The sequence below is a fragment of the Pezoporus wallicus genome, unplaced genomic scaffold (assembly GCF_028554395.1).
Source record: "Pezoporus wallicus isolate ANWC-B61680 ecotype Strahan unplaced genomic scaffold, APGP_CSIRO_Pwel_v1 contig_3817, whole genome shotgun sequence".
Classification (NCBI taxonomy): domain Eukaryota; kingdom Metazoa; phylum Chordata; class Aves; order Psittaciformes; family Psittacidae; genus Pezoporus; species Pezoporus wallicus.
The window spans coordinates 2,247,045-2,272,538 of record NW_026635157.1 but is presented as its reverse complement, the minus strand read 5'-3'; the positions used below and the strand labels follow the sequence as shown (position 1 = coordinate 2,272,538).

Sequence of the window (25,494 nt, the reverse complement as noted above, 5' to 3'; positions counted from 1 at the left end):
TAACTCTAGTGTTTATAATAAAGGCATGCAATCAGACAGATCAGCTTTTGAGCAGGCATTCAGTCTGTTGTTCATTTTTTCTTCCCCCAGAGCTGGTTGTCAGGTGGGTCAGCCAGCAGACCCAGCTCATTGCACTGTGGCACATGCACATGGCTGTGAAAGGGAAAGGGGACGTTGCCCCTGGGCTGTAGTAGAGCCTGTCACAACTGCTGTGCTCTTTTGACTTCAGTTAGCCACGCTATTTATTTATTTAAAATGTTGGCTGCCTGACCTTAAGCAATTATTTGGTCAGTGCTTTTTCTCATTAAATGCAATGGTGTTCAGAAAGAGCATGCTCTTGTGTGCCTGTGCTCCCCTGTGCATGTGTACATGCTGTCTCTCCCTCCCAGCCCCACATGTGGCTCTGCAGGTTAATGAGTAACAAGCTGGGAATGTTTGATGTAAGGTGCTCCTGACCACTGGTCAATGTTTTGATGAAAGCAACTTTGATGCTTGAAATTGGGAGTGATGTGAAAACATAATGTGCTCTTCAGTTCATGAGCAACATCTAAAACCTTTTGGTTGCTTAAATAGGCTGTTAAATATTGTAGCCTCAGTCCTCTAGAAGTATTTTAAAAAAGTCCGCTAAGTTCTGCGCTTCAAGTGTGTGCTACTGAGAAGGCTGCTTAGTAAGCTGCTGTGCTATCAGCATTCCTATCTGTCCTGATCTGGGGCTACTGCTCCATGACAAGTCAAATTAATCCAAGTCAGCTGCTGCCTTCTATTAGGGATCTTTTGTGCGTGCACTTACCTGACCCTGAAGTGAGCTATTTCAGGGACCTAAACCAGGTGAGAGCACACTACAGTAAAAAAGGGAATAGATGTTTTTGAATGGTTTAGTTCCCTAAACCAGCCTTCCCAGCAAACTGGACACTGCAAGGGAAGGAGCAGGAATAAGTAACGTGAGATGTTTCAGATAGTGTCAATTTGCATGGAAATATTGCTGTATCTGGTGAAGAGGCATAATGCTTTCTATGTATTACTTCAAACAGGTTAGAAGACTGGCTTGCCTCTGGAAGTGAGGTGTTTCGGGTTGTGATGACCCTTTGTTCCGGGGAAGTTCATTCCTCAGGGCTGATCTTGTAGTTGAAGAATTCAGTCATCTGTACTGAAGAGCTGCGTGCTCCCTGTTGTGCTGGATAGGCATGGTGCTTAGCCAGGACTTTTCCTGGAGTACAGACTGCCAGTGCACTGTCTAGTGCACTCTGCAAAGTCTTTGGGGGAAGCTGTAGGAAAGCTTAGTGCAGTGACTGGAGAGCTTGGCTGTGATGTGCTCCTGATAGGCTGTTGGGGAGGCCAGTTGCAGTCTGAAGCTGGAGCCAGTGTATCTCCAGAGGCAACATCTGTGTTGCTGAAGTCCACCTCGAAACAGAACTACTTGTTAGAATTATTAAAAAACTAGCTGAACTGGAAAAGTCACACCATTTTGACCTGCTGTATAAATAAGGTGAAAGTGTTATGGTAAGGAGAATGTGAATGATTTAGGGCCAAAGCCAAAATCTGATGCGGTATATTAACATATGTCCATTTAAATGCTGGTGCCATCTCTAATTGCAGACACCCACAGGTGCTGGGCACAACTTCTGCATCTGAATGACAGAAAGAAAGACCTGAAGATACTTAAATATATCGAGAGTCTCTCAAGTTCTGATGGGAGTCATTAGGTGGCAATACCACTGTACAGAAAACAGAATCTGTTGTGTTTTCTGTCCCTTTATGGAAGGAAGGGGGATCAGCATCCTCTAATTCCCTTGCTAAAGGGTGAGATTTCTGGCACATGGCTACTTTCAAACTTTTGTGGTCACAGGAACTTACCCCACATCCAGTCCTGTTGGTGAAAAAGTATTCCTCAAAAAATAGATTAATATGCAGTCTCCTGTGAAGAGGAGAAAAGTAACTGTAAGAGATACATCTGAATGATGGTCTTGTGTGTGAGTGGTGGGGTTTTTTTTCCTCTGTTTTAATTAAAAGGTGATAAGGTCACACATGACAGTATGCAAGTACTTTGATATCATTTAGTAATCCAAATCTTTCCCTCTCTGTGATCCTGGAAAATTTAAGGATATCCTTTGCTGTTGCAGCAGTGGCATTTTTTTAAATTGGATGTATCCTCTCGACCCCCGTTCCTGGCTGCACTTTAAGGGTGCTTCCTTGCCAAGCCTGCTCGGGGCAGGAGGGCAGGCATTTGTGTAACTTACACCCCCTGGATTTTATCCATAGGAGCTGGTGGATTTTTTTTTTTGCAGGTAGCTGAATAGCTGAAACCTCTCCTTACACTGGTGGTTTTCTTTAGGATGAGGGCTCTGTTTTGTCTTTTGTAAATGACTTAGTCTAAGAGCGGGTTTTATGGGTGCTTGACTGGAGGGAATGGAGCCACAAGACAGCAGTGTGCCCCGGCAGCAAGGCGGTCAGCAGCATCTTGGATTGCATTAATGGAAGAGGGAGGGAAGTGATCATCACCCTTTACCTGGCACTCATTAGTCTATATATGACCCTTCTCCCAAGCACAGGAAAGAGGTAGATGAGCTAGTGCAGTCTCAGTGGAGGGCTACCAGGGTGGTCAGGGCTGGGGTTACTCACCCATGAGGAGAGGCTGAGGGCCTGGAACTTCTTTAGCATGTGGAAGAGAAGGTTTCAGGGAGACCTTAACAGCAAATTCCTAGCACATACTGTGATGGGGAGCACAGTTGACAGGATGACAAAGCTGGGCTGTTCATGGTGTTGCATGGCGAGAGGATGAAGGACTTTGGGCAGAAGTTGAAATCAGAGGTTCAGGCTGGATGTAAGGAAACCCTTTTTTACTCTAGGTAAAGTCAGATGATGGATCAGGTTGCCCAGAAGGGTTCTGCAGTCTCCACCCTTGGAGGTTTTCAAGACCTGACTGGAACAAGCTGGTTTGAGCTCACAGCTGAGCCTGTGAGCAGGAGGTTGGACTGAAACCTCCCTAGCTCCCATTCAGACAGGTGATGCTGTGATTGTGAGTGGAGGCATCAGAAACCCCTGGAAGCTTGGAACTGAATGGAATTAAGATTTGCTTTAGTTGCTTTAGTTTTTTAAGAAGGAAAGGAGAAAGAGTATAATACCTGACTAAGTTATGGAACTTTGAGGTTGGTAGTAAGAGTCTGTAGGAGCAAGAGAATAGAGAAAGGCATGGTTGTCTTGTATTTTTGGGTGGTGATTTTCACTCTCAGAACTAAGCATTTTCTGAGACTTTGATAAAATGTCCACAGAGGTTTTGCAAGGTGGGATAACTCAAAAATGAACATAGCAACATGTTGCTACTTAATTCACACATTTGCAAGCTGACAGGACAAAGAAGATAATCTTGATTACAAAATTAAGTTGTCGTTAGAACAGATGTAGCGTCTCTGACATGTCTAGCATGAGATGATCAATGTGTTACATAAAACCAATTGGGTTTTAATCCTGGGGATTGTGGTTTGGTTGTATTTGAATTTGCAAAGTTGAAGCTGCAGGCAGTACTTACAGATTTTTTTAGGTTTCAAATATTTATGAAGGTGCTGTTGAATGAAAAATACAACATCGAAGGATGGTTTTAATTACTATATATAGAGTTAACACAGTCCTCAAACTTGCCAATCATTGCACTGCTGTAATCAAGGAGCACAGTTACTGAAAACTTGTGATCCAAATATTTATTCAAGCTTGTGACTGTGAAATTACGTTTGCTTCCTGTTGATGTTTTTATCTCTTGCCAGATTGTTTATATTTAGTTGTGAATGAAATGTTATTCCAGTGTTTATGTACCACAGTATAGAAAATATTTTAAGAAAAAACAGCATTTGCTTTCCTTTAGCAAAAAGAGAAGCAACACAATCATGTTATTCTAACCGCGTTTTGAAAGGTAAATGCCCTCTGGTAGGAGACTGCAACTTCATTCTGACTGAAAAGTGTTCTCAAATCTCATTAATGTCAGAAACTGAAGGGGTTTGGCATGTACAAAACTATTCTTAAGTGGCTGTCATGTAGAAAAGTCTTAGAAGGCATTTTTGAGGAAAAAAAGAAAAAAGATCCCCCATCCTCAGAACTTTCATCCCACATAAGTTTGTAACTTGCAGTATAATATAAAGGAGGGCTCAATAAGGAGATTTATCAAGCTCAATATTATTCCTTGCAGAACTATGGCCTTGAAACAGACAATATGAAGAACCTGGTTCTCAAACTGCGAGCATCATCCAACAATCTGCAAAATTACATCAGCAGCCGTAGGAAAAACTCAAATTATGATGGAAACACCTCTCGCAAGCCCCCCAATGAATTCCTTACTTCTGTGGTAGAGCTTATTGGTGCTGCCAAAGCCTTGCTTGCATGGTTGGACCGGTAAGAATAGAATCTTTATATTTTGATTTTACTGCCATAATGACTTGCTTCTCCTTGTAGAGCAGTTTCTAGATGCTTTGGGTGTAAAGATCTGTATGCAGTTATGGTGTTATATTATATGGAGAGAACTAGAGGTAGCATCTTTAAATTTCTACTCCAGACATTCTGTTGTGGTGAGACACTGAAAGATGCTGCCCAGAGAAGCTGTGGCCGCTTCATCTCTGGAAGTGTTCAACGCCATGTTGGATGCGGCTTTGAGCAACCTGGTCTAGTGGAAGGTGTCCCTGTCTATGGCAGGGGGGTTGGAACTAGGTAATATTTAAGGTCTCTTCCAGGCCAAACCAGTCAGTGACTCTATAATCTCACCTCTTCTTTGGTGTTGCCAGAAGGGCTCTAGTGGACAAATTTAATCTAGGGTATTTACTTTTGTGCTTCCAGTCTTACTAAAACCAATGAAACTGCTAACATTGTACCCAAACCGGTATTCATAAAAGTAGGAGCCTTCCTGTTCAGGTCAGTTTTTCACACATGTGATTTCCCCTGCCCTCATCCTACCTTCTAAATTACTTGCCATTGCCAGGTCCTTTTGTAAAAAAATTGTTAGTGTTCTGTTCAAATTGTGGCCTTAGCTCTGTGATTTGACAGACACCCTCTGCCGTATTTTTTTCGTGAGGGGTAGGACAGGAATTGGGATGGATGTGTGTTTTGTTTAATTATTTCTTTGTTCAATTTGGTGTTTGTGTGGGGTTTGTTTCCCCTGACAAGAGCCAGAGTTGTTCTGTGACAGCTGCAGAGGAAGCAAACAGGCACTAGAGCCATTGCTTGCTGGCAGGGATGCTGTCCATGATAGCAGATGAATGTAAATTCTCAAGACCCTTGCCAGCTTTCCCAAAGAGAAGGGTTAGGAGGAAAATTTCATGGGTACCGCAACAAGGAGCCCTTTTATCCTTCAGTATCCCTGCCCTTCACCTAGCAGTTGGCTCTGTGTCCAGGCAGTGATGTTAACAGTGTGCTTCTCGCTTGATCCTCTCCTCTTACCCTGTTGCTGGTAGCTTGCCCTAAATTTCTTCTGCATCTCAGTCAGCAAGATGTTTGGGGTTGCTTCTCAACCCCCCTTCTCGCTCTTTCAGCTGTCTGGAAGGTCTGAGGTGAGATTCTATAGGCTCTAAAGCTGCTCTGCCTATAATGATCCTTTTCCAAGATTTACACACAGAGGTACAGTGAGGCTCAATATGAAAATCCATTTTTTTTCTTTTTTTCATTTAGAGATCCCCCCCCCCCCCCCCCCCCCCCCCCCTGGGGTTTAGTAATCATAGATGTGGGAGTTAGATGTCTACTCGCTGGCAGGCCCAGGAGTGTGATTTTTACAACAGTCAGTGTGATCTGACATGAGCGCACAGCTGAGAGAACTGTAGTTTGGAAAATGGACCTTTTCTTCTGGTTTTGCTTTCTGAACTTGCTCATCAAAGACATTCACCAATTTTGGTGCAAGGACGGAGCAGGACTATGCAGTCAGGAATATGCAGGAATACTTGTATTATAAAACTGTATCCTCAAACTTGCATGGATGTCAGAATTGTAACGCTTGCTCTTGTTTGCTATTCCTCACTGGTAAGGTAGGGTGGGAGAAGACAGGTCCCTTTTATCTAAAGGGAATTTTCTCTTGCAGGACCCCATTTACGGGTATTGCTGACTTTTCATCAATGAAGAACAGAATCATTCAGCTCTGCTTGGATCTCACTACTACTGTTCAGAAGGTCAGCTGGTTTCTTTTCCACTTTGTTTTCCAAAAGGGAAGGAAAGGGGGGGGGTGTTTAGGGAAGTAATGTTCTCACTGTGTGCAGGGTCCTAATTGGAAGGCAGATCTGGAAATGACAGCTTACTTGAAAGGTCCATGAAGGTCAGTTTCAGTTGTGTGTTGTCCCCCAACTCAATTTCCAATTTTGCTATTGCTGGCTGTGTCTTTAGTGACTGTGGTTTAAAGGCTACTCACTTTCTTGAGCTTTAATGGGAAGAGGTTTAGTTTTCAAAACAGTTGGTCTATGTTTAAAGATTTTCAAGTTCTGAACATGTTGAAAAACAGGCTCCCTAGATGTTGTCCTGTACAGAGTGTTTTATCCATCAGATGGAAAATGATGCAAGTAAGGGAAGGAGCTGCCACCTTTGCAGTTCAAACCCTGCTAGCCTGGCTTCTTCCACCAGTAGTGCGAGACCACAGTTTTGTTTCAGAACTCCATTTATCAGCTCTGTGAAGGGTGCTTATGTTGTTAACAGCTAAAAGGACATATAGCAACTGTGACAGTCTTGGCAAATTATGTAATTTTGCTTCCTGAGTAATACTGCACGTTTTTGAACGTGTTCTGACAGCAATCTGCTGCTTTGGGTGTGAAGCACTGTGTGCACACTTCAGTTCCAGCCCAACTTGCTCGTAGTCATTAGTCTAATGTACTACTTGTCATAGTACATTAGTGGCTATATATTGTTTGAACTCCAAAGGACCATGTCCTGTGACATGGGTGATTCTTTCCCAGTTTTGAGGCGATGATGTCAAAGGATAGAAACATCCTGTGAGTTGTCAAGCCATGATAACACCCAATTTTATCAGTTGGACCATTGTGAAAGGACAGTGTCTGGATAGTACAGTGTAAGTTCAAAGAAGCACAAGTTTGGCTTGCTGCTGAATGCCCTTCTTGTTTAGGTGTTGCATGTGCAGTTGCAGAAAGTCAGTGATTTACAGCTACAGATTTGCAGATTGTGAAGTAGAGCAGTAAGCATTTCTAGTAGCAGATGGTATTCACCCAAGAGTGCTACAGGAACTGAGATATGAGATTGCTGAACTGTGTTAATAAAACTACTAAAAATGGTGTCTAATCTTTCAGTTAAATCAGCCTTTGACGGCAGGGGAATGGAAGTTGGCAAATACAACCCTAGCCTTTTAAAAACTGTCAGAGTACTTCTCTGCCAACTTGGTATGAGCTATAGTAAAGTACAGGATTGGTGCATATGAGCAAAAACATTAATGGGAGAAGAATCAATGCAATTTTTTACTGGGACACTGCAGATACATTGGAAATAGTCTGAAGGAATGCACTGGTGTGGAAAAAGGAGAGACAGCTGAAAAATCTTTAGGTGATTTAGGTTCCATCAGACAGGGCAGGCTTCACACAGAAGCCACCCTGTAGCTCCACTGCTACCAAAACCTTGCCATGCAAACCCAGAATAGATATCAAGGGCAAGTATCTTGGATTTTAAGCTTGTTTAAATGCTTGGAGTTTGGGGGTTTCTCCTTAGAGATACTGTAGAGCTTGTTTCATTATTTACTTGCCGTTTTAACTTACGAATCTGAGAATCTGTTAACATTCTCTAGCTCTTCCTGCAGAAAATTATGACTTCTGTAGCTTGTTACATAAACTTGTTTCACTTCAAAGACTCGTACCTGGGCTGTGTAAATAATGCTTTTTTTCTGTGCAGTCCTCTGGCCCTCAGGAATGTCATCAATAGCATATTTAAAAAAAATCACTTTTTAACAAAATAGATGTTTTGGATCAATTTTGGTGCCTGGGACACAGCAGCTCTTAAGTTGGTGTTTATCAGAGTATGGCAAGCTTATGTACCCAGCCTCCTGAGGGTCTAGTTTTATTGTGCAGGGTTCTGGTTTTCTGGAAAAGTCTGTTGGCTGTAATTGAATCCCGTGTTCTCTTAGCTTTCAAGGTTTATTATTGCTTTCTGCCAGGGCCAGAAAATAGTTGTTTAACAGTACATTTGAGCCCTACTGGGTGAAACTAATCTGATTGATCCCTTGCAGCATGAATAACTCTATTTCAGGTAGAGGTTAAAGTGGCGGTTATGCAGAGTTTTCAGAAATGTGTTTACGTGATTATTGGTTAATGTAGGCCATTTGTTCTTGTTTTGGTTTTAGGACTGCGCTGTGGCTGACATGGAAGATAAAGTTCAGACTGTAGTAAGTACATGTTTCTGTTGAAACTCAGCTACCTGCATTCACATTTATTTTGGTGGCTTCTACTCTGTACTGACAACAGCTTTCCAATCCCACACATACAGATGTATCATGCAAGTAAACATTGTTATGGGCCATTTTGTGAATATTCTTTGCTCTAGAGGAAACTAATGAAGTTTGAACAGACTGGTAGTGTGTGTAATAGCACAGAGTAAAGTATTCATTAAAGTTTCATTGCAGAGCTATTTTTATATAAATATATATATATATTTTAAGATAATTTAGATCTCAGATTTTCTTGTGAGGGGTAGTACTGTAAAATAATAGTGGCCCAAACAAACCAAGTATGCCTGTGATGGTCAGTTTGTGAAAGCCCTAAATGCACTATGGCTTATTAAACTTCTTCACAAAAAATAACTGCCCTGCCACAGAACTAAAGTTCTGTCTCTGATTGTGCTTGAGTTAGAGTTTTCAGGTTTGTTTGAAACAGCCTTGTGACCAAACGAGGAGCGTAATGGAATGCTTTTTATATTTTGTAGCAGTTAATCATCGCTTCCTGCTTTTGACATGAGCCAGGCTGTGCTCTTTGATAAGGCCTTCCGCTAGCTCATAGATGCTTAAGAATTTAGTAGCACAATAACTAAAAATAATTATGTCGTATAAATAATGCAACCACGTAAAAGAGTTTTTTTTTTTGCATCTTTCTTTTTCCATTTGTGCACAACTACTCTGGAAGTAGATATTGTTGTTTGAAGTTCCCTTGTTTGAGCAGTTCCTTGCATTCACACTTAGGCATTGTTTTGGTTTATTTTATTGCTGCTCTATAAATCTGATGTAAAACAAAAGAAAAAATGTTGGAACTATTGTTTCCAGGGGCCATTGTAATCCAAACCAATGTCTTCCTACAAGGCAGCTCCCCCTGTCCTGTAATTATATGTCTACTCTGAAGGATTCAAAGCCCCTGTGAAAGATGGTTTACCCTGCTGGTTTCCAAATTGTGTACTGTGTACTAATCCTCTTTCCCCTCACCTTTAAGCTGTTGTAACCTACTTTAAGTTTCAGTATTGTTTCAGTTAACCCAAACCACACTGTGGGGTATTAAGGAAATTTCTGAGTGTAGGGAAAGCCCAGATTTTTGGGCTATGACTTTTTTTGTTTATTAATTAGCCATTTTGCTAGTTACAAGTTGTACAAGACAAAACTGTTCTGCCTCTGACTTTACTGACACACATACAAGGTCAGAATTTGCCTTTCATTACAATGTTGGCTTAGGTTCAGTTATGTTTTGGTCAAAAGGAAATATGAACCTTGCCTGCATAAGCATTCCACAGGAGGTCAGTTCAGAGGCATGGTGGAGAGAAGTAATGCTGAAAGGCTTAAGTGCTGGATGTCCTGCCTTGTACTATAAAACTTTGTGCATTATAAGTTGGTGGCCAATTTTTAAGTTGGTGGTCCCTTTTTCTGACACATGGCCAATTTTATTCTCATAGCAGAAACAAACAACAGAACGAAAACCTGTCAATTGTTCCCACAAAGATTCATTAAAATGTTTCAGTATTTTAATGGGTTATATTTTGGTTAAAGCAAGCAAACTCCAAACACAATTTTTTGCTATTATTTTTATATATATATATTTTTTTTTTAAACTGAAGATGTGTTGGCATCTGTTAGCAGTGATGAGGTGGCACCAGTGGAAATGCTTTGGTTGTACTATGTTACAGTAAAAAGATAAACATGCTGTAGAATATATCTGTACAAACGAATCTTCTATTTGGATGATTCTTAACTATGACTTATTAGTCAACCAAGTTCCAGAACTCGTTTTCTTTCTCTTCTTGAAAACTGAAAGAGGAAGAAGCCGGGAGAGAAATTTTGTAACTGTTTCTGTATGTTCTCATTGTAGGCCAAGACTTTAAATGGCATTTGTGATAAAGCTATCCGATCAACTACAGATCCATTGATGAGCCAGTGTGCATGTCTAGAGGAGGTTCATTTAACTAACATTAAGCCTGGGGAAGGCCTGGTAAGAACCAATCCTGGAATGTCCTGATGATCCCGGTGCTTAATAGGTATTCTTATGATCACTGTGTATGGGTGTATAGCAAGATATTTCAAAACAGTAATATCCTATGGGAAACAGAAAGAGGCATGGTGAGGAACTCCGAAGGTTAATTGTCAGGTAGTGTGCTGGAGTGGCTGCCAGAGATTGGTATACACATTAATAGGTTTCATCCCAAGTATTTTTTTATGCTAAATTGCTTCAGATTTGTACCTTCACCAGGATACTGAGGAATTTACTGGTGCTTGTGAAATCAGTCATTTTATTTTTGCAGATTGCCTTACCAGCTGTTTTAATAGCAGGGTTGGAGGATGGAGAAGGTGATGAGACATTACGCTTATGTTTTTAAAGGCACATTTTATGTTTGTTTTATAGCAAGATTGAGAATGATGTGAGGATTTTTCAGGCTAGCAGGAGTATGAGAAATCCTTTTAAAAGTTCAGTGGCTGTGTAACATTACTGAATCTTGATCATTCAATGGATGCTGCTTAGCTGAGTGCTGGTTATGAGAAACTGACTTTGAAACCTCGGTGAATTTTCTGGCTGGAGAACAGACACGTTAGAATGAGTTGGAGGGAATTTTAAGTTCTTAAGTGCATTTGTATTGCCTCCACCCCAGCCCCGAAGGCAGAAGAGATGAACACCTTTATAGGAAGCTTTACAGTGTTACTCTGCTATGCAATTTTACCTAGGCCACTGAATTAGACTCATTAGAAGCAGTCATGCATTCTTGAAATTATGGGGACCTCTTTGTTAATGCACAAGCTACAGTGAAGCAGAATCAGCCTATCTTGGACTAAGTAAGAAATGAGGAGGTAGGTGAGCACAATGGGATACTAACAGGCAAACACGGAAGGGAATTGTCTGGAGAGGAAGGGGCAAAAAAACCCAAACCATCTTGTATTTTTTCCTTCTCAGCAAGTGTGGCAACTTCAGGCAGATAAGCTGCCTACAACTCCTGAATAACATCCAGTTCTTTACAGCTCAGTGGGTGCTTCTAGCAACACATGTAGACAGGAGAAGTAGAAACTTACTTGTTCATGAATGTACTGGTCACCTCTTGTGGGGAAAGCTAGATAATTAGTAATAGCCTGTTGGTGAATTTTTTTTCATTTAGTGTTCATATGGTCAACACCCACTTCATCTGAGTTTGTCCTTGCTTTCACACTCAACTTTAACATTTAGAGCCACAGATACTTAGTTCTGCTGGAGCTCTTATTGCTGATGTAAGCGCTGGGGTTACAAGGCCGTCTGTATATTGACTTGCCAAGGGAAATTGTAAAAGAACATGTAGACAATATTTGTAGCCCAGCTGTGTAAGTGTGCTTCATATGGAGAGAGCTAGTGGCCATCTAGGAAAACCTGTAATTCTCTAGTGCAGACTGGGCAATAAGGAAATAAAGTTTTTGTTCAAGGCAAAAGGCAGACAAGGCAGCAAACCCAACAGCGTTTGGTATTATGAACCAGTTGATGTTTCTATATTGTCTTCCATGTATTAGGTGTTTGAAGTCATTCTATTCTATTATAATTAATTACAGTCAAAGCGATCTGTGAAGAGGTTTAGAATGTTGTAATATTAGACCACACACTTTTCTAGGGAAAATATGTGAATTGTCTTAATAATGTTTTGAGTCTATTGCCAACAGTTGTTTAATCAGATAAGTTAATGTTGGTTGTTTGCCTTTAAACTTGTTTTTCATTTTCTACTTACATTTAGGGAATGTACATCAAATCAACTTATGATGGATTACATGTAATTACTGGAACTACAGAAAACGTAAGTGAAGTAAATGTAGATTAACTCCGGCTATCTGACAGTATCTTTGAGTGAGTTCGTTTTTTTTACTACTTTTTCGTGTTTTACGTATGACTTTCATGATATTACTGCTTTAAATACCCTGTGATGCATCATTTTGTTTATCCACAATTTGTAAATATTTGTGTCTGCGTGTTTCACTGTTAGTCTAATTAAACCAGTTTCTACAAGTACATGAGTTAGTTCAAATACTTGGCATGAAAGTAATTGCTTTAATAAGTTACCCTATCTGCTGTTCTGAGTGCTTATGGTATCATGCTTAACAAAGCCTTGAATGTGTTTTCTCGCTGCTGGCTAAGGCAGTCTCCCCTAATAGGAACATTTAGGTGGCAGTGTGCTTAATTCAGTAATGAGTAATGAAATCATTGAGCTGTCCAGTGACAAAATTACCTTGCAGAATAAAAAGACCAAGAGAAAGTAAGACTTTAAGTGGTCTGCTGGAAGGAAATGATTGAGGCAGATGGCTGCTTATTTTGTTCTTACACTGGGAGTTCTCTGTAGCTGAGACTTTATTAAAGGTTTCTGGGCAGTCATTGCAGTGGACCTCTGGCTAGCAGCTGAGACTGGCAGGTGATGCTGTGGTGTTGTCAGACATGCCACTCTACAGGAGCATTGGCTGAAAGAAACAAGAGTGAGGGATCTTGGCTTTTGCAGCAGTGCCTTTTTTTTTCTTTTCTTTTGTTTTCTTTTATTTTTTTTTCTGAACATGAAAGAACCAGTGGTTCTGGTTGTACCCCTGCCAGGTCCAGGGGCCAGGGAGGAGTGAGTGGAAGTCTGTGCTTGCAGCTTAGAGTGAAAATGGAAAGCTTTTCCAGCTTTTGTGTTATTGCCCTTGCATAGTTGTGTAGGATCTGCAGCAAAGTCCACTTTGACAGCAATTTCAACATCTGAATAAGATGAATGACTGTAATATTGACAGCTGACAAGCTGCCTGTGCATATAGATCTCAGTTTGGAGGCGAGGAGTTGAGCCGTACTGCTTCTATAGCTTTGAATGTTAACCTAAATATCTGCTTTCTTATCAGCCCTGGTTCTTCCTTTAGGGAAGCTCATTACTTTGAGGCAAAAAATTTGACAAGTGACTGAGATCTGCAAACAACTCATGTCCTTCTGGTGGCATGCAATTATTTAGATGTGCCAGGCTGGGTCTTAGTTCAATTTTCTTGCTAGGTTTGGAATGGTATTTTAGTAGCAATCACCAGGGGCCAGTGTGCTGGAATGCAGTGGAACTGCACCCCAAAATTAACAGTAGTGTACGTTGGAAGGACTGGGAAAGTCCATGCATTTAATACCAGTCAGCCAACAGGATTCCTGAGTTGTGCTGTTCTACTTGTAACTTCCTGTGCCCTAGATGTAAACTTTGCTCTTTCCTCTGTTCTCACAACACAATTGCAGTGTCTGCTGTGCTAGCTGGTGCTTGTTCTAGGAGTCCTCTGTGTAAGGGTCCCCTACCCTCCCTAGACAGGCTGTTGATCATCTAAAGGACAGCTTGAAATGAGCTTTGTTTTTCACGAGCTTGACTTTGGCCAAGCATTTTTTCATGATCTTGGTTGACTCATATATATGCAGCCTTCCACAGAGGCATTTCCTGTCAGAGGAAGCAAGAAGACAATGAAGAAATGGGGTTACTCATGATAGCTGGAGCCTCCCACAAATTTCCCCATGTTTTCTTCCCTAGTTGCACTGTTTATTCCAAAGTACCTTCTAATAAAAATGTTACTTGAGCTCTGAAGGTATGATGACAAGGAGAACCCAAGTGCTTAGTCCTGGAATCACTAGGAAAAGATGGCCTGCTGCCATGTGGTTACTCATGAGGCGGGGGAAATGGGAGGAGAAGTTGTCCTCTGACCAGGGTACAATATACCCAGGTAGTGCCTGTGTGCTTTGGGTGTTGCCAAGGCTGATCAGAGTTGGTATGTTGTATTGACACATTTAGCTGTTCCTCACTAATGGTTCCCTAGAGCTTGGTTTTTGTTCACAGAAAATGATATTTTAAGGTGTATTATTATTACTAGATAGGTATTTTTAAAATATGTATCTATGCACATTTGATGTGTGCAAGCATATATTTTTATCTGTTGACCTTGATGCAGACAGGTAACTTCACATTAAACTTGGTAGCTCTTATTTACAGTGGGGAACAAAAAGGGAAAGTGTAATGGATCTATTTTGTGTCTTGGAATATTTCGGTCCTTTGTACATTCAAAGTCTTACAGTATTTTTTTTTTTTTTAATCGGTATACATTTATTTGAAAGCTAAAATTTTAAGATAGCTTCTCTATTAGGACAGAAGTCTTCTGTCCTCTCCCACTGCCGTCTCAAACTACGGTACAAACTGGAGACAAAAGGACAGTGGAGTCAGTCCCATGACTTACGTGCCATTTGGCCTGCGGCAGACATAGGCTGTGCCTTCTCCCTTTCCCTGTATTTTTTTCAGTATAAAAAATAAATCATAAGTTGAATTCATTTGCAATTCTTGCGTTATCAACAAATCTAATGTGTGATCTTCATTATAGATACAACCTTTGACTTTGCTTGGTGGGGGGGTGCTATGGGAGGGGAAAAAAACCTGCTGAAACACACATCTCTTGTTTTCCTCTGTAGTCCCCTGCTGATCGATCTCAGAAGATTCATGCTGGTGATGAAGTGATCCAGGTTAATCGTCAAACTGTGGTCAGTAACAGCCTTACCAGCCTTCCCTTATTCTTGCTCTGGAAAGTTTGCTCCCTAAAGTTTCTGAATGGATGGGGTTATGAGGTGGTTCTGGGGTTTTCCTATTGAAATCTTTGAGGCTTTTTAACACTCTGTTTTCAAGACAGATTTTATTCTTTGCAATATTTTGCTAAAATAAATGTGCCATATTCCATGTTTAAATGTGTGCATCATAATAAAATAATTCATGTTGTATTTAAGGCCTGTTTTAAAATACACTGTTACAGTCTACTGAAATGCAGATAAAAGCTTTAAAAAACTCGAGGATTTGTCAAATTGTTTGTACCTGGGAACTTACATAAAATGATTACATTTTTACTTAGCAAAAGTAAGGAATGCCTTTCAATGTGAGAAAGAAATGTGACGGTTCACTGTGATTGCCTGTGTTACTCAATCTGAGCACGTTCATGCATCCTTCTATGACTGGAACTGAGATATAAAGAGCATTGCTTGATATCTCAGCGTTTAATTTACAGCTTAAGCAGAGGTCTCCCTTTGAAACAAAAGAACAACCTTTGGAAAAAAAAAAAGGAGCTTTCCAATTTTTTCATTCTGGCTTTTTTGGATGTTTCTCTCTTTAAGTTCATGTTAAACGATAGTTTGACTTGGGAGATTTGGGGTTATTTGTCTTCAGAAAAGCAATACAAAAGAAAACATGTCTTTTATTCTTTTCCAGGTTGGATGGCAACTAAAAAATCTGGTGGCAAAGTTGCGAGAGAATCCTGCTGGAGTTAGGCTGCTGCTTAAGAAACGTCCTACTGGCTCTTTCCATTTCACTCCTGCTCCGTTAAAGAACCTGCGTTGGAAACCACCCTTGGTGCAGGTGAGAGGCTGATGGCTCAACTCTGATACTGGGATAGGAATGCCTTGGTTGCAACTTGAAAAAAGAGAAATACTAGAAATGTTCCCAGGTACACATGTTTAACTATAGGTCAAGGAAGGCTAGGTGAAATAGCTGTCCTCTTCTGGCCCCTAGATAAAAGGGAGAATGTTCTTGCCTCCTCCCTTCTCTTTTTATTTGTTTTTTAAACCCAGATAATGCCTTCTTGATACACAAAGCAACTAGGTGTGTTGAACATTTTAATCAGTCTGTGCCACTGGCAGAACTTCTGTGAGGCAAAACTGTTGAAGCCACTGATAAGTATGGAATTCATCAGCATGGAGTAATAAATGCTTCTTCTGTTTAGCAGAGTTAATGTTTTTGCTGAAATAACTTAGATTATTCTATATATTCGTTCTCTTTTTAGTCTAGTGAAGAGTGGGAAAGTGTTTTTCAAGAAGTTAAACTACTTGTTTAAATAAGATTTGATTGTTGGGCAATTCACAGATTGGGTAGTGAGCAGGCAGAGAAAGTGACATCAATTCCTCTTAACCATGCCGAGGAATGGCTTGTTGTATTAGGAAGCTTAGGGCTTAATGCTTACAGAAGGAAATGACCTAATTAAATCTAAGCTGATTATCTGAAGAAAACCAGGGAGAGTTCCTATTCCTACTTCTGTTCTGACAAAGGTCTCCCTAACCCTGAGAGGATAATTTTATCAATCTGTGAAATGCCAATGGCTGTCACAAGTGTTGATGCAGGCAGATTTCTCTCAGACCGGTTAGAAGATGCTCACTTGACTTCTTTTTTTCATCCTTCCTTTCACCAATGCCTGTGTCTTGTGTTTGTGGGATTGTCTGTCGTTTAATCAGAGCCAAAGCTAAAAAAGCACCACCTTGTGAGTTTTCAAGGGTTACACAAAGCAAGGGTTACCCAAAGCACCTGTTGCCTGTGTGGAGAGCTGAGGTGCACTGGGATATAGGCTGTACCCAGCAGCATTTCCTTCGGGGAATGAGTGATTGGCGAAGCCTGTTGACAGTTCTGGACTCTGATGTACCGATCAGTAAAAAGCAGATGCTTGTGCAGGGGTGCCATTAAGTGAGTGGCCAGAGTGGAATCCTGGGCAGCTCCTTGAAAAAAAGGGGCAAGTAGTTCTCTAGCCTAACAAAGGTGAAAGGGTTCTTCAAGACTTTTCTCTCCTAGAAGCAGACAAGAGCCTGGAAAGATGCCGGGGACATAGAAGTGAGCTACAAATAGCAAAATGGCAAACATGCTCAGATGAGCAATACTGAATATATTTTTACTTTGCCTCTCTTACCCTGATTATACCCCTTGATGAAAATTGTGGTGAAATTTACCATATTCCTGCCTGTGCCCCAGTTATTAGGACTGTTTGGAATAAGAGTAGTGTGAGTTAGCTTCATAAGTGTTGTGGATCGTATCTGTGTTTAACAAATTGCATTCTTTTAATGAATCTAAAAATACAAGACGGAATTTTGTCTCTGTTGCTTTTTCTGTCTATGGAATTTACAAGAAAAATCGGATTGGAAAGAGCAAAATATTCTTGAGCAATGCATTATCCATGATAGGATTTCTGTAGGAGGAACTGCAAAGCTAGCCAAAACTGAGGGTGGAGGAAAATGTAAATGCTAAGAGTTTTTAATGCACTTCTTAAGCATAGAAACAGTAGCTCACTAGGAGATAAAATGGTACTATTGAGTTTTCTTTGAGAATGATATATCAGTGCTCAGATGTTTGACAGCTGTCTCACATTTCAGACCAGTCCTCTGCCAATCACGAGTCCTTCAACCCAGTCACCTGAAAGCACTGTGGATACCTCACTGAAAAAAGAGAAGCCAGCCATTTTGGATCTGTACATACCACCTCCACCAGCTGTTCCATATTCTCCTCGGTATGCAAATAAACATGTACCACTGAAGAAAAAACTCCTTTATTACACTTGTTTCTGAGCTGGCTTGCTGCTAGAGTTCTGTGCAGATGAGCTTGAGGAAACTGCAGATCTCCCAGACTTCTAGGTGTTTAAATGTATAAACTACCAGGATTGTAATAGATTTTATTATTAGAAGATCATGTGCTGTGTCGATCAGAGTTGTTCCCAAATCACGAATGGATGTCATCCCTGGTTGTGGGGTTATGTTTTTGGTTTTGTTTAAATCCAATTGCACATAGCAATAAGTCATTTTTGTCTGTAACTTTTTCCACTGTGGTGTGTATGTGTTTAGTCGTTTGGGGTTTTTTTTAGCAAGTTAAGTAACTGTTCTGGGAGTTAGGAGAGAAAAGTTCTAAATTATTAAACTTGCAAGCTGTATAAACCAGGAATGTTCCCACTGAAGGGAAATGAGGGTCAGTTCATTCAGCTTTTATTTGTTTTTATCCTTCAGTGTAAGCTATAAAAACACAAACCTGTGTACACAGAAGGCAAAAAGGGGAGGGTGAGGGGTGTGTGGCATGTGTATGCTATGGCTAGCTTTTGTTTGTTCTCAAGTCCTTGTTGAATCATGCCAGAACCCTGCCAGCTGACATGGAAAGGTGATGGACAAAAGCGTTTTGCCTCTCTCTTGCTTCTTGGCCTGTGCCTGACATTTTAAGTTACATGTAGATAGCCCAACACAGAAGCTATGGCCCTTTACTTCAGGACTCTTATGAAAGGAGAGCTTGCCTCCTGTCATTTAAGACCTGGTACAGTGTCAGAGATTGTGTTACTGTAGTCTTTGAGGCAGTGCTGGCACTGAGGGGTTCTCCAGGGTAGGGTCTCCTTGCTGAAGTTGGACCCACTTTGACCTGTTGTCTCCCTGTTTTCCAAGTTTATGTGTGCTCATTTCTTAAAAGAACAAAACCAACCAACCAAAGTCTTGCCATAAAATCAAGCATATAGCTTTAGCAGCTGAGTTGAGCATATCTTGGTCTTCATATTATATTTCAGGTGCATCGGTGAATTAAAAATGTCACAAAATTAAATGTAGTTTCAGATGCCTTTAGACCTGAATAGTTGTCGACATGGAAAAAATTAGTAATGCAAGATCAAACTTGTCCTGGATGGTGTGTGGAAAGGGGGAGGCTTCTTGACTTAGGCTTTTAAAAAAATCAAATGTGGGGAAGCTGAGGCAGCAAAGAAGAGGAGAAAGGGCAGATCTTCTGTCTTCTGTTTGGCTATTTAATTTCACCTCTGCATGTTTTGCTCTTCTCTTGACACTGATGTATTCGTGTGGCAATTCTCACCATTTTCCCTGCCATTGTCCTCTTCTGTTCTCTTCCATTCCTTGCATGGTTTTTCTCTGGTTCACACTGGGAAGGCAGAGAGCAGTGACTGGTTTTCCCTCCCTGTGGCATAGTCTCCACATGGTGGTGTTGTAGGAGAGCTCTCCTAATACATATGGTTGTGATGTAACGCTTCTGTGCAATTCTCAGTCCCTGAATCTCCATAAATAGCTCCTTCCCTTTCACCGAGCTCTAGCATTGTTGTTGATGGAGAGCTGGAGTATGCAGTGCCAAGGGGGCTGTAGTGAATAGCAGGGCATGCATGTGCTTAGACAGTCTGCTGTGTATTTTTATGCCTGACTTGGCTGGTGATTGCTTTAAGCATTAAGATTGTAGCATGCACGGGGAACGGGGGAAAAAATCTAAACCAAATCCTAATCTGGAGGGCAGGTTTTTTTCCAAAAGTACTTGGAAGTACTGGTTCTAAAATTGGCTGTTCTTGGCCTTTGGAACGTGGAATTGCTCTGGGAAAGGAGTTCCTGCAGAAATTGCTTGAAATACAGGCACAGTGTACATACACTATGAATTTATTATTGAAACTCTGGAGGGGGTCTCACTTTTGAATGAAGAGAGGAGGTGATAAATATTCAGTGGCAGTTATTGGCCTCTTACAATGACTGAAAAGCAGAGTCCCTCAGAGGGAGGCAGTAAGTGTTGCCATTACACAAAGATGAGTAAGTCTATGTATGCAGTCTTCTGTCGCAACTGTGTACTTAACGGGCAGCAAATTGGGAGCATTAGTACTCTCAGGGCAGAAAGATCTTATTTCGCAAAAGGTTTTTCAGGGATGGTACCTTGAAACTTCTTCGTGTGTTAAATGACTGGGTCATTAAAAGTGAGTTAGCATGGCGGGGAGCTTTCTTTTCTCCTTGGTAAGTGTGTTATAACGAAATTATCTATCACCTGACTTGGGTTACTTTTTTTCAGCTTGTTTGCAGCCCAATATCAGTTGTCAGGAGCATGACTAGGTGCTAGAAGTATCTTCCAAACTCATTTGTGTCTGTAGCATGAAACTCTTTTAAGCTACTAACTGAAGTGAAATGTCCTTTCAGAGATGAAAAAGGGAGTTTTGTGTACGGAGGAGGCAACAAACCCAGTCAGCCACTACCTGGGTCCAAGGGTGCCGAGTCCCCCAATTCTTTTCTGGATCAGGAGAGTCGAAGGCGAAGGTTTACTATTGCTGATTCAAATCAGTTGCCTGTGTATCCCATCGAAGCAAATATTCTACCAGCTAAGATGAGGGAAAAAACACAATCCTATGGTGAGTTCATTCTTCTTTTGTAATTTCTGTTATGATAAACACTTTGGTCAGTTTGGAATAGTTTTAGAAAACTGCGTGTTACGGGCAGTCTGTGTAAATTGTGAATAAAATAATGAAACATCTGAAATAATTTCACTTAGATGCCATTATTTCTTTAATGAATGTCATTCAGCTGGGGTCTGCTGCTACAGATGGCCATTTCCATGTGTATTTTGAATACAACTTTTGGTTATTATGTTCACTGTTGCAGTAAATGAGCAAGAGTATGGTTGTTCAATCTCAGCACATTGCTTTCTTATATTTCAACTCTGGAAGTATCCTGATTTTATACACACACACACACCCCCTTGCAATTTTAACTCTTTGTTGTTGTATCTCTCCCTTTGCTTAATTGTGAAAAGTACAATTTTAAAACTTGGTTTCCTAAGCTTAATGTAATTCCTCATAACCTTCTATGTTGCCTTCAGGAAAACCTCGTCCTCTGTCAATGCCTGCTGATGGGAGCTGGGTAGGAGCTGCAGAGCCCTTCTCTAGGCCACGAGCACCAGGGAGAAAAGGCAAAGTTTTCAGTCTTGTCCCTCTTTCTCTTTCATTCCTCTCCAAAATTTCTTTGGGGTGAACTGTGTGGAAGTGTTTAAATTAGGAATGAAGAATTAGTGTTTGCATATTGCTGAACTGATCCAAGATAAGAGTTGTTGATTTTAGTAGGAATGCTGCATGGTAGTTGTGAAATTTGTGAGGCTACTCAGTGCTGGGGCTCAAGCTTTTGTTGTCTTGTCTTAATGTTCTTGTGAACACACACCCTTTTCCCTTTCTTCTTCATTTAATATTGATCATAAAACTGCTTTGTTGTTAAATCTTTGTTTGTTTAGCTCACTGTGGAGGTTGTTGTGGAAGCAAGCTCATTCTTAAAAGTGAAATGTTTAGGAGTTGTTTTTTTGCTGCACCTGCTGTTAGAAATTAATATGTTTTGCAGATGACACAGAATGGGAGACGGAAGCTCATAACAGTGGGTGTTAGGTTGGGTGGCTTTTTTCATTCCCATACTTCTCTCGTTGGCTTCCTTTTGCATCTGAAAGTCTACAAGTCCTGTTAGAGTGGGAAATAAGAAAGGATGAGTATTTACCTTATTCTTGAAATCTGTTATGGAAAGCTAATGTGTAATTCTAGGCCACGTAGTAACTGATAACAAGAAACTTCAACTTGGAGGGATATTGGAAGCAAGCTAAGTAACAGGTCTAAGAGAATGATCACCAGGTGGCAGGGCTGGATTTTGTGTGTATGGATTTGGTATTTTTTTTTTTTTTGGTTGGTTTTGCTTTTGGTTTTGTGTTGGCTGTTCTTAGCACTTGAAATGTAGTTAAGTGCTGTGGGCTTGTGTGTAAGCTGTATTGGGTCAGAAAAAAGACTTGTCTAGCCCAGTAGGATGTCTCTAGCAGCTGCTCTGGACAGTTGTCTAGGGAAGAGTAAAACCAGAGAAACAATGGTCAAAACCAGGGAAATGCTTACATCTTTATCTGCAAAATTAATTTCTGTGTCCAGAGTAATATCTGTAGCTTTTAAGTTAGTCATGAGTAACATACAGGTAAACATAGATTGAACTCTGGTCTATCAGCATATTCAGTGACACATTACAAGAAGGTTTATTGGGTCTTGCTCATGATAGTTATGTACATGAAGGTAGTCTGCACTAGCAGGTTTGTAATTTAACAGCCAAATGGTATTGTCTATGTGTGAGTTGATTTTGTTGTTCTTTGTGTTGCTTAAAATATGAAAGATGCAAAAAGCCATATATCTGCTGATAGCTGCTTATGTCGAGGTGTGTTTAGAAGGGTAACCAAAATCTAGGTAACTTGAACTGCAACCAGAATCTCTTTATTAAAATAGAAAATGTTAATGGAGGATTTTGAAGTCAGCAGTAATTAGTTTTCTTCCTCCTGTTTGTGCAGGTGAAGATGCCCTCTGCAGGTACTTCAGTAATGAAAGGATACCCCCAATCATTGAAGAAAGCACCTCCACACAACACCCTCTCTCAAGGCCAGTCTCTGAGAAGCAGTTAGTGAGGGGAACAGATTATATTCGAGGCAGCAGATGTTTTATGAATGCAGACCTCCACAACAGTGCAACAATTCCTTTTCAAGAGGAAGGTGCTAAAAAATCTTCTGTTACATCATCCACAAAATCTTCCTCCACAGAGCCCTCGCTGCTGGTCAGTTGGATCACAAGACTGAAACTGTTGACTCATTGACTGTTGTTCACAGGACTGTTACCAAGTGCCTTTGCTCATCGGTCAGACTTCTCTACTTTTCAGCTTAACTGGTGCATAGTGACTAATGTGGTGTTCTTTTCCTGGAGAATCTTAGATTTTTGCCTTTTCATTGGTGATTTTAGATGGATCAGAGGGTTTTGTAGTACAAGGAGGGAAGAAAGATACAGATCAAGTTCCTCTTCCTGGCCAAAAGCTGAGGGCATTTATTCCCCTGGAAATGAGTAAAATTTCAGTGATACAGAGGCCATGCATGACCTGAAACATGCATAATGACTCAGAGGAAATCATTGCATTACTGTAAAGTCCAGTGGCACTTCAGTTGCCTGGATTCTTAGGGGCTGGTGTGACTAGCTGGGTGTCAGAGTATGTAGAGCTCAGCAAAAGTCGTGTTATTCTCCTGACCAGGAAAGATAAGCAGGAAAACAGCAGTTTCATGCAACTTAGCAGTGCTATTGCAAGTACTGCATGAGATCAGCCTTGTGAGGAAGTAGTAGTGTTGCCATTCTTCCTCTGATATCCAGAGATGTTAGGAAGTCTTAGGAAGAGAGTTCTCTTACCCAGAGATCTTAAGAAGTTGGACTAATTTAACTATAAATCAATCCAACCTGATATATAATCCATTTTACTGAAATCACAGTACAGGTGAAGAGCGCTGAGCAACTATAGTTCTCATCCGTAAAGATATATGGATTGCTACAACATACCACGGAAATGCATCTGTAGAGGTGGTAAAAGAATATATATTTTTCCTTAATTGTTTAAGAATGATTTGCTGTTAACCAAAGTCAGTTTTTAAAGGCAGTCCTGTTGGACTTACAAGAACTTTTATAGTGGTTCAGATTTTGAATTACATATTGTTTATGAAAAATATGTGCTAATACATTACAATTGTAAGACCTCTTGCTATTTTCTATATAGCTCAGATTTTCTCCTCTCCAGAATTTTAAAGTAGCATTGGGTATTTTGGGAGGAAAATAAAACTTGTTTAACAAAAGAAGAGGATATTAAAGAGGTATTGTTTAAAACTGAATGTACATAAGATTGTTGGTATGAAACAGTTGTGTTTAATTTAAATGTTAAATACAGTTGTATATATTTTTTACACTTAAACAGATACAGTTTGTACCTTCCTGTACTGCAGTACTGGGCACAGACTAGTCAAATGAAAAGAAAAAGTCTTTTGCATTCCCTGCTAATAAGACTAACTATTTTCTTAGATGATACATTGCCAACAGCCTTTACTCCTTTGGCCTTGCTGAAAAGATGAAGAGTTTATACTTAATAACGGGTGGGGAGGGAAAAAGGAAGGTTAAATGCTAGTTTGGACTGGGGCAGAAATTGTATGTGATAACAGAAGTTATTTAGGGTATGTTAAAACATACCGTAAGTCTGGCTGTGAAGATGAGGCCATTCTGCAACAAGCTTATGACGTGCTACACCCCACAGAGACAGTGTGTTAAATTCAGTTCTCAATTATGTTTGATTGTGACTCACTGGTGATTTAGCTGGGGGCTGGCCTGAACCTTTCTCATCAAAGCAGATTATGTCTGTCTTAATGCCACTCTTCCCCACTCCCTCAGATGGCAGTCTGTACTAGAGGCATGGACAAATACAGCTGCAGTACAGTTGAACCCTAGAACAGTTTGGTCCTGCCCCTGAGATGAGGGCTGAAACTGCCATTGGTGTAGGCATTGTGGTGTAGTATAGATGAGCCCCAAACTGACTGACCGAACTGTTTTAAATTAAATCACAATTACTGAACAAGATAAGAGTCGGGGATCTTGTCTAAATAAGACTTTAAAATGGAATTTTTGCTCATCTTTAATGTCTGGTTTTCCATGGTTTAAAAATGGAGGTGACCATTAAGCAAGTGTCTTTTTTGGCTCAGGTGTGTGCAAATGATGTCCAGATGATTTCTTTACCAAAGAAGGAAGCATGTATCTTGTATTTCCTTTCCTTTTGTATTTGTTACGGAATGTTAATAATGCTAGAAAGCTCTCTCCAAAGAGGGCTGATGGAGTAAGTGGGGACTCCAACTCCCATCTAGAGGGAGGCTCAGTGTTGTGTTGAGAACAAGTGTATGTGCTGTTGCCACTGGGTGATAATACAATTGGTTGAATAAGCTGCTGCAGATGTGTAGTGGCATCTAATAAAGTCCTACGTTTTTGTTTCAGAGAAACATTGAAGTTCCTCACTGCATGAACACCAAATGAGAGGGAAAATACAAGTACCTCACCTTTCTTGATGTCTGTGCACAATGTTTAATATTAACCAGCTGTTGCTTACCAAATAACAGAGTGGCACAGATCATGTAGTACTATTGTTACCATTTGGGAGATATGCTACTGTTGGTCTGGGAGAATGGTTTATGATGTGGGAAATACCCATAGCAGTGCATGTTGCAACATTCCAAAGTGTAGGTATTTTTCTTCTTTACAGTAACAGCTCTCCTGTTAGAAGCTCTACTGGAGAGGTATTAAAAATTCATATTTTTCAGATCGTTCCTTTTGCGTTTTAATCTCGGAGAAGGTGATATCTGCCCCATCTTTGTGGAATACCCATCTCTTGTGCTAGTCCTCTTTCTACCATATTAATTGAAAGTGAGGGGAAACATCTGAAAAGTCTGAACTCTCAGATCTTTGTCCAAGAGGTTAAATTTGAAAGATGTTGATTGCTTAATTTCTTACTGTGTATAGTGAATATAGAGGGTGTTCTGTATTTGGGGTGTTTAAAAGAAAGACCCACTTATCTAGGAACCAATCACAGATGTTGATATCTTTCTGGCTTAATCTGAGAAAAATGTAGGTAACAAGTTAGTGTAATATGCAACAACTTGGCTTGTCTCTTGGCATTGAAGTACATGTATCTGTTATAACAAAAACTATGGCAAGGTTGACTTCCCTAATGAGTATAACATATGTATCCAAATATCCTGTTGTGG

At 40.5% G+C, this 25,494-nt stretch overlaps 1 protein-coding gene across 2 annotated transcripts in view; it reads left to right on the top strand.

Annotated features, from left to right (window-relative positions):
- The window catches only part of CNKSR3 (CNKSR family member 3), a 58,643-nt gene extending 33,594 nt beyond the window's left edge, over window positions 1-25,049 (top strand). Inside the window, exons 3-13 of one of the 2 annotated variants that reach the window (XM_057406139.1) lie at window positions 4,178-4,380; window positions 6,050-6,137; window positions 8,300-8,341; window positions 10,242-10,361; window positions 12,115-12,174; window positions 14,817-14,885; window positions 15,601-15,747; window positions 17,523-17,656; window positions 20,076-20,284; window positions 20,752-20,853; window positions 22,234-25,049. In XM_057406139.1, the coding sequence (XP_057262122.1) occupies window positions 4,178-4,380; window positions 6,050-6,137; window positions 8,300-8,341; window positions 10,242-10,361; window positions 12,115-12,174; window positions 14,817-14,885; window positions 15,601-15,747; window positions 17,523-17,656; window positions 20,076-20,284; window positions 20,752-20,853; window positions 22,234-22,532 (1,473 nt within the window). In that variant the 3' untranslated portion in view covers window positions 22,533-25,049. Of the gene's footprint in view, window positions 1-4,177; window positions 4,381-6,049; window positions 6,138-8,299; window positions 8,342-10,241; window positions 10,362-12,114; window positions 12,175-14,816; window positions 14,886-15,600; window positions 15,748-17,522; window positions 17,657-20,075; window positions 20,285-20,751; window positions 21,052-22,233 lie in introns of those variants that run through there. The other variant, XM_057406132.1, reaches the window with a different exon arrangement.
- Window positions 25,050-25,494: the final 445 nt, after the last annotated feature.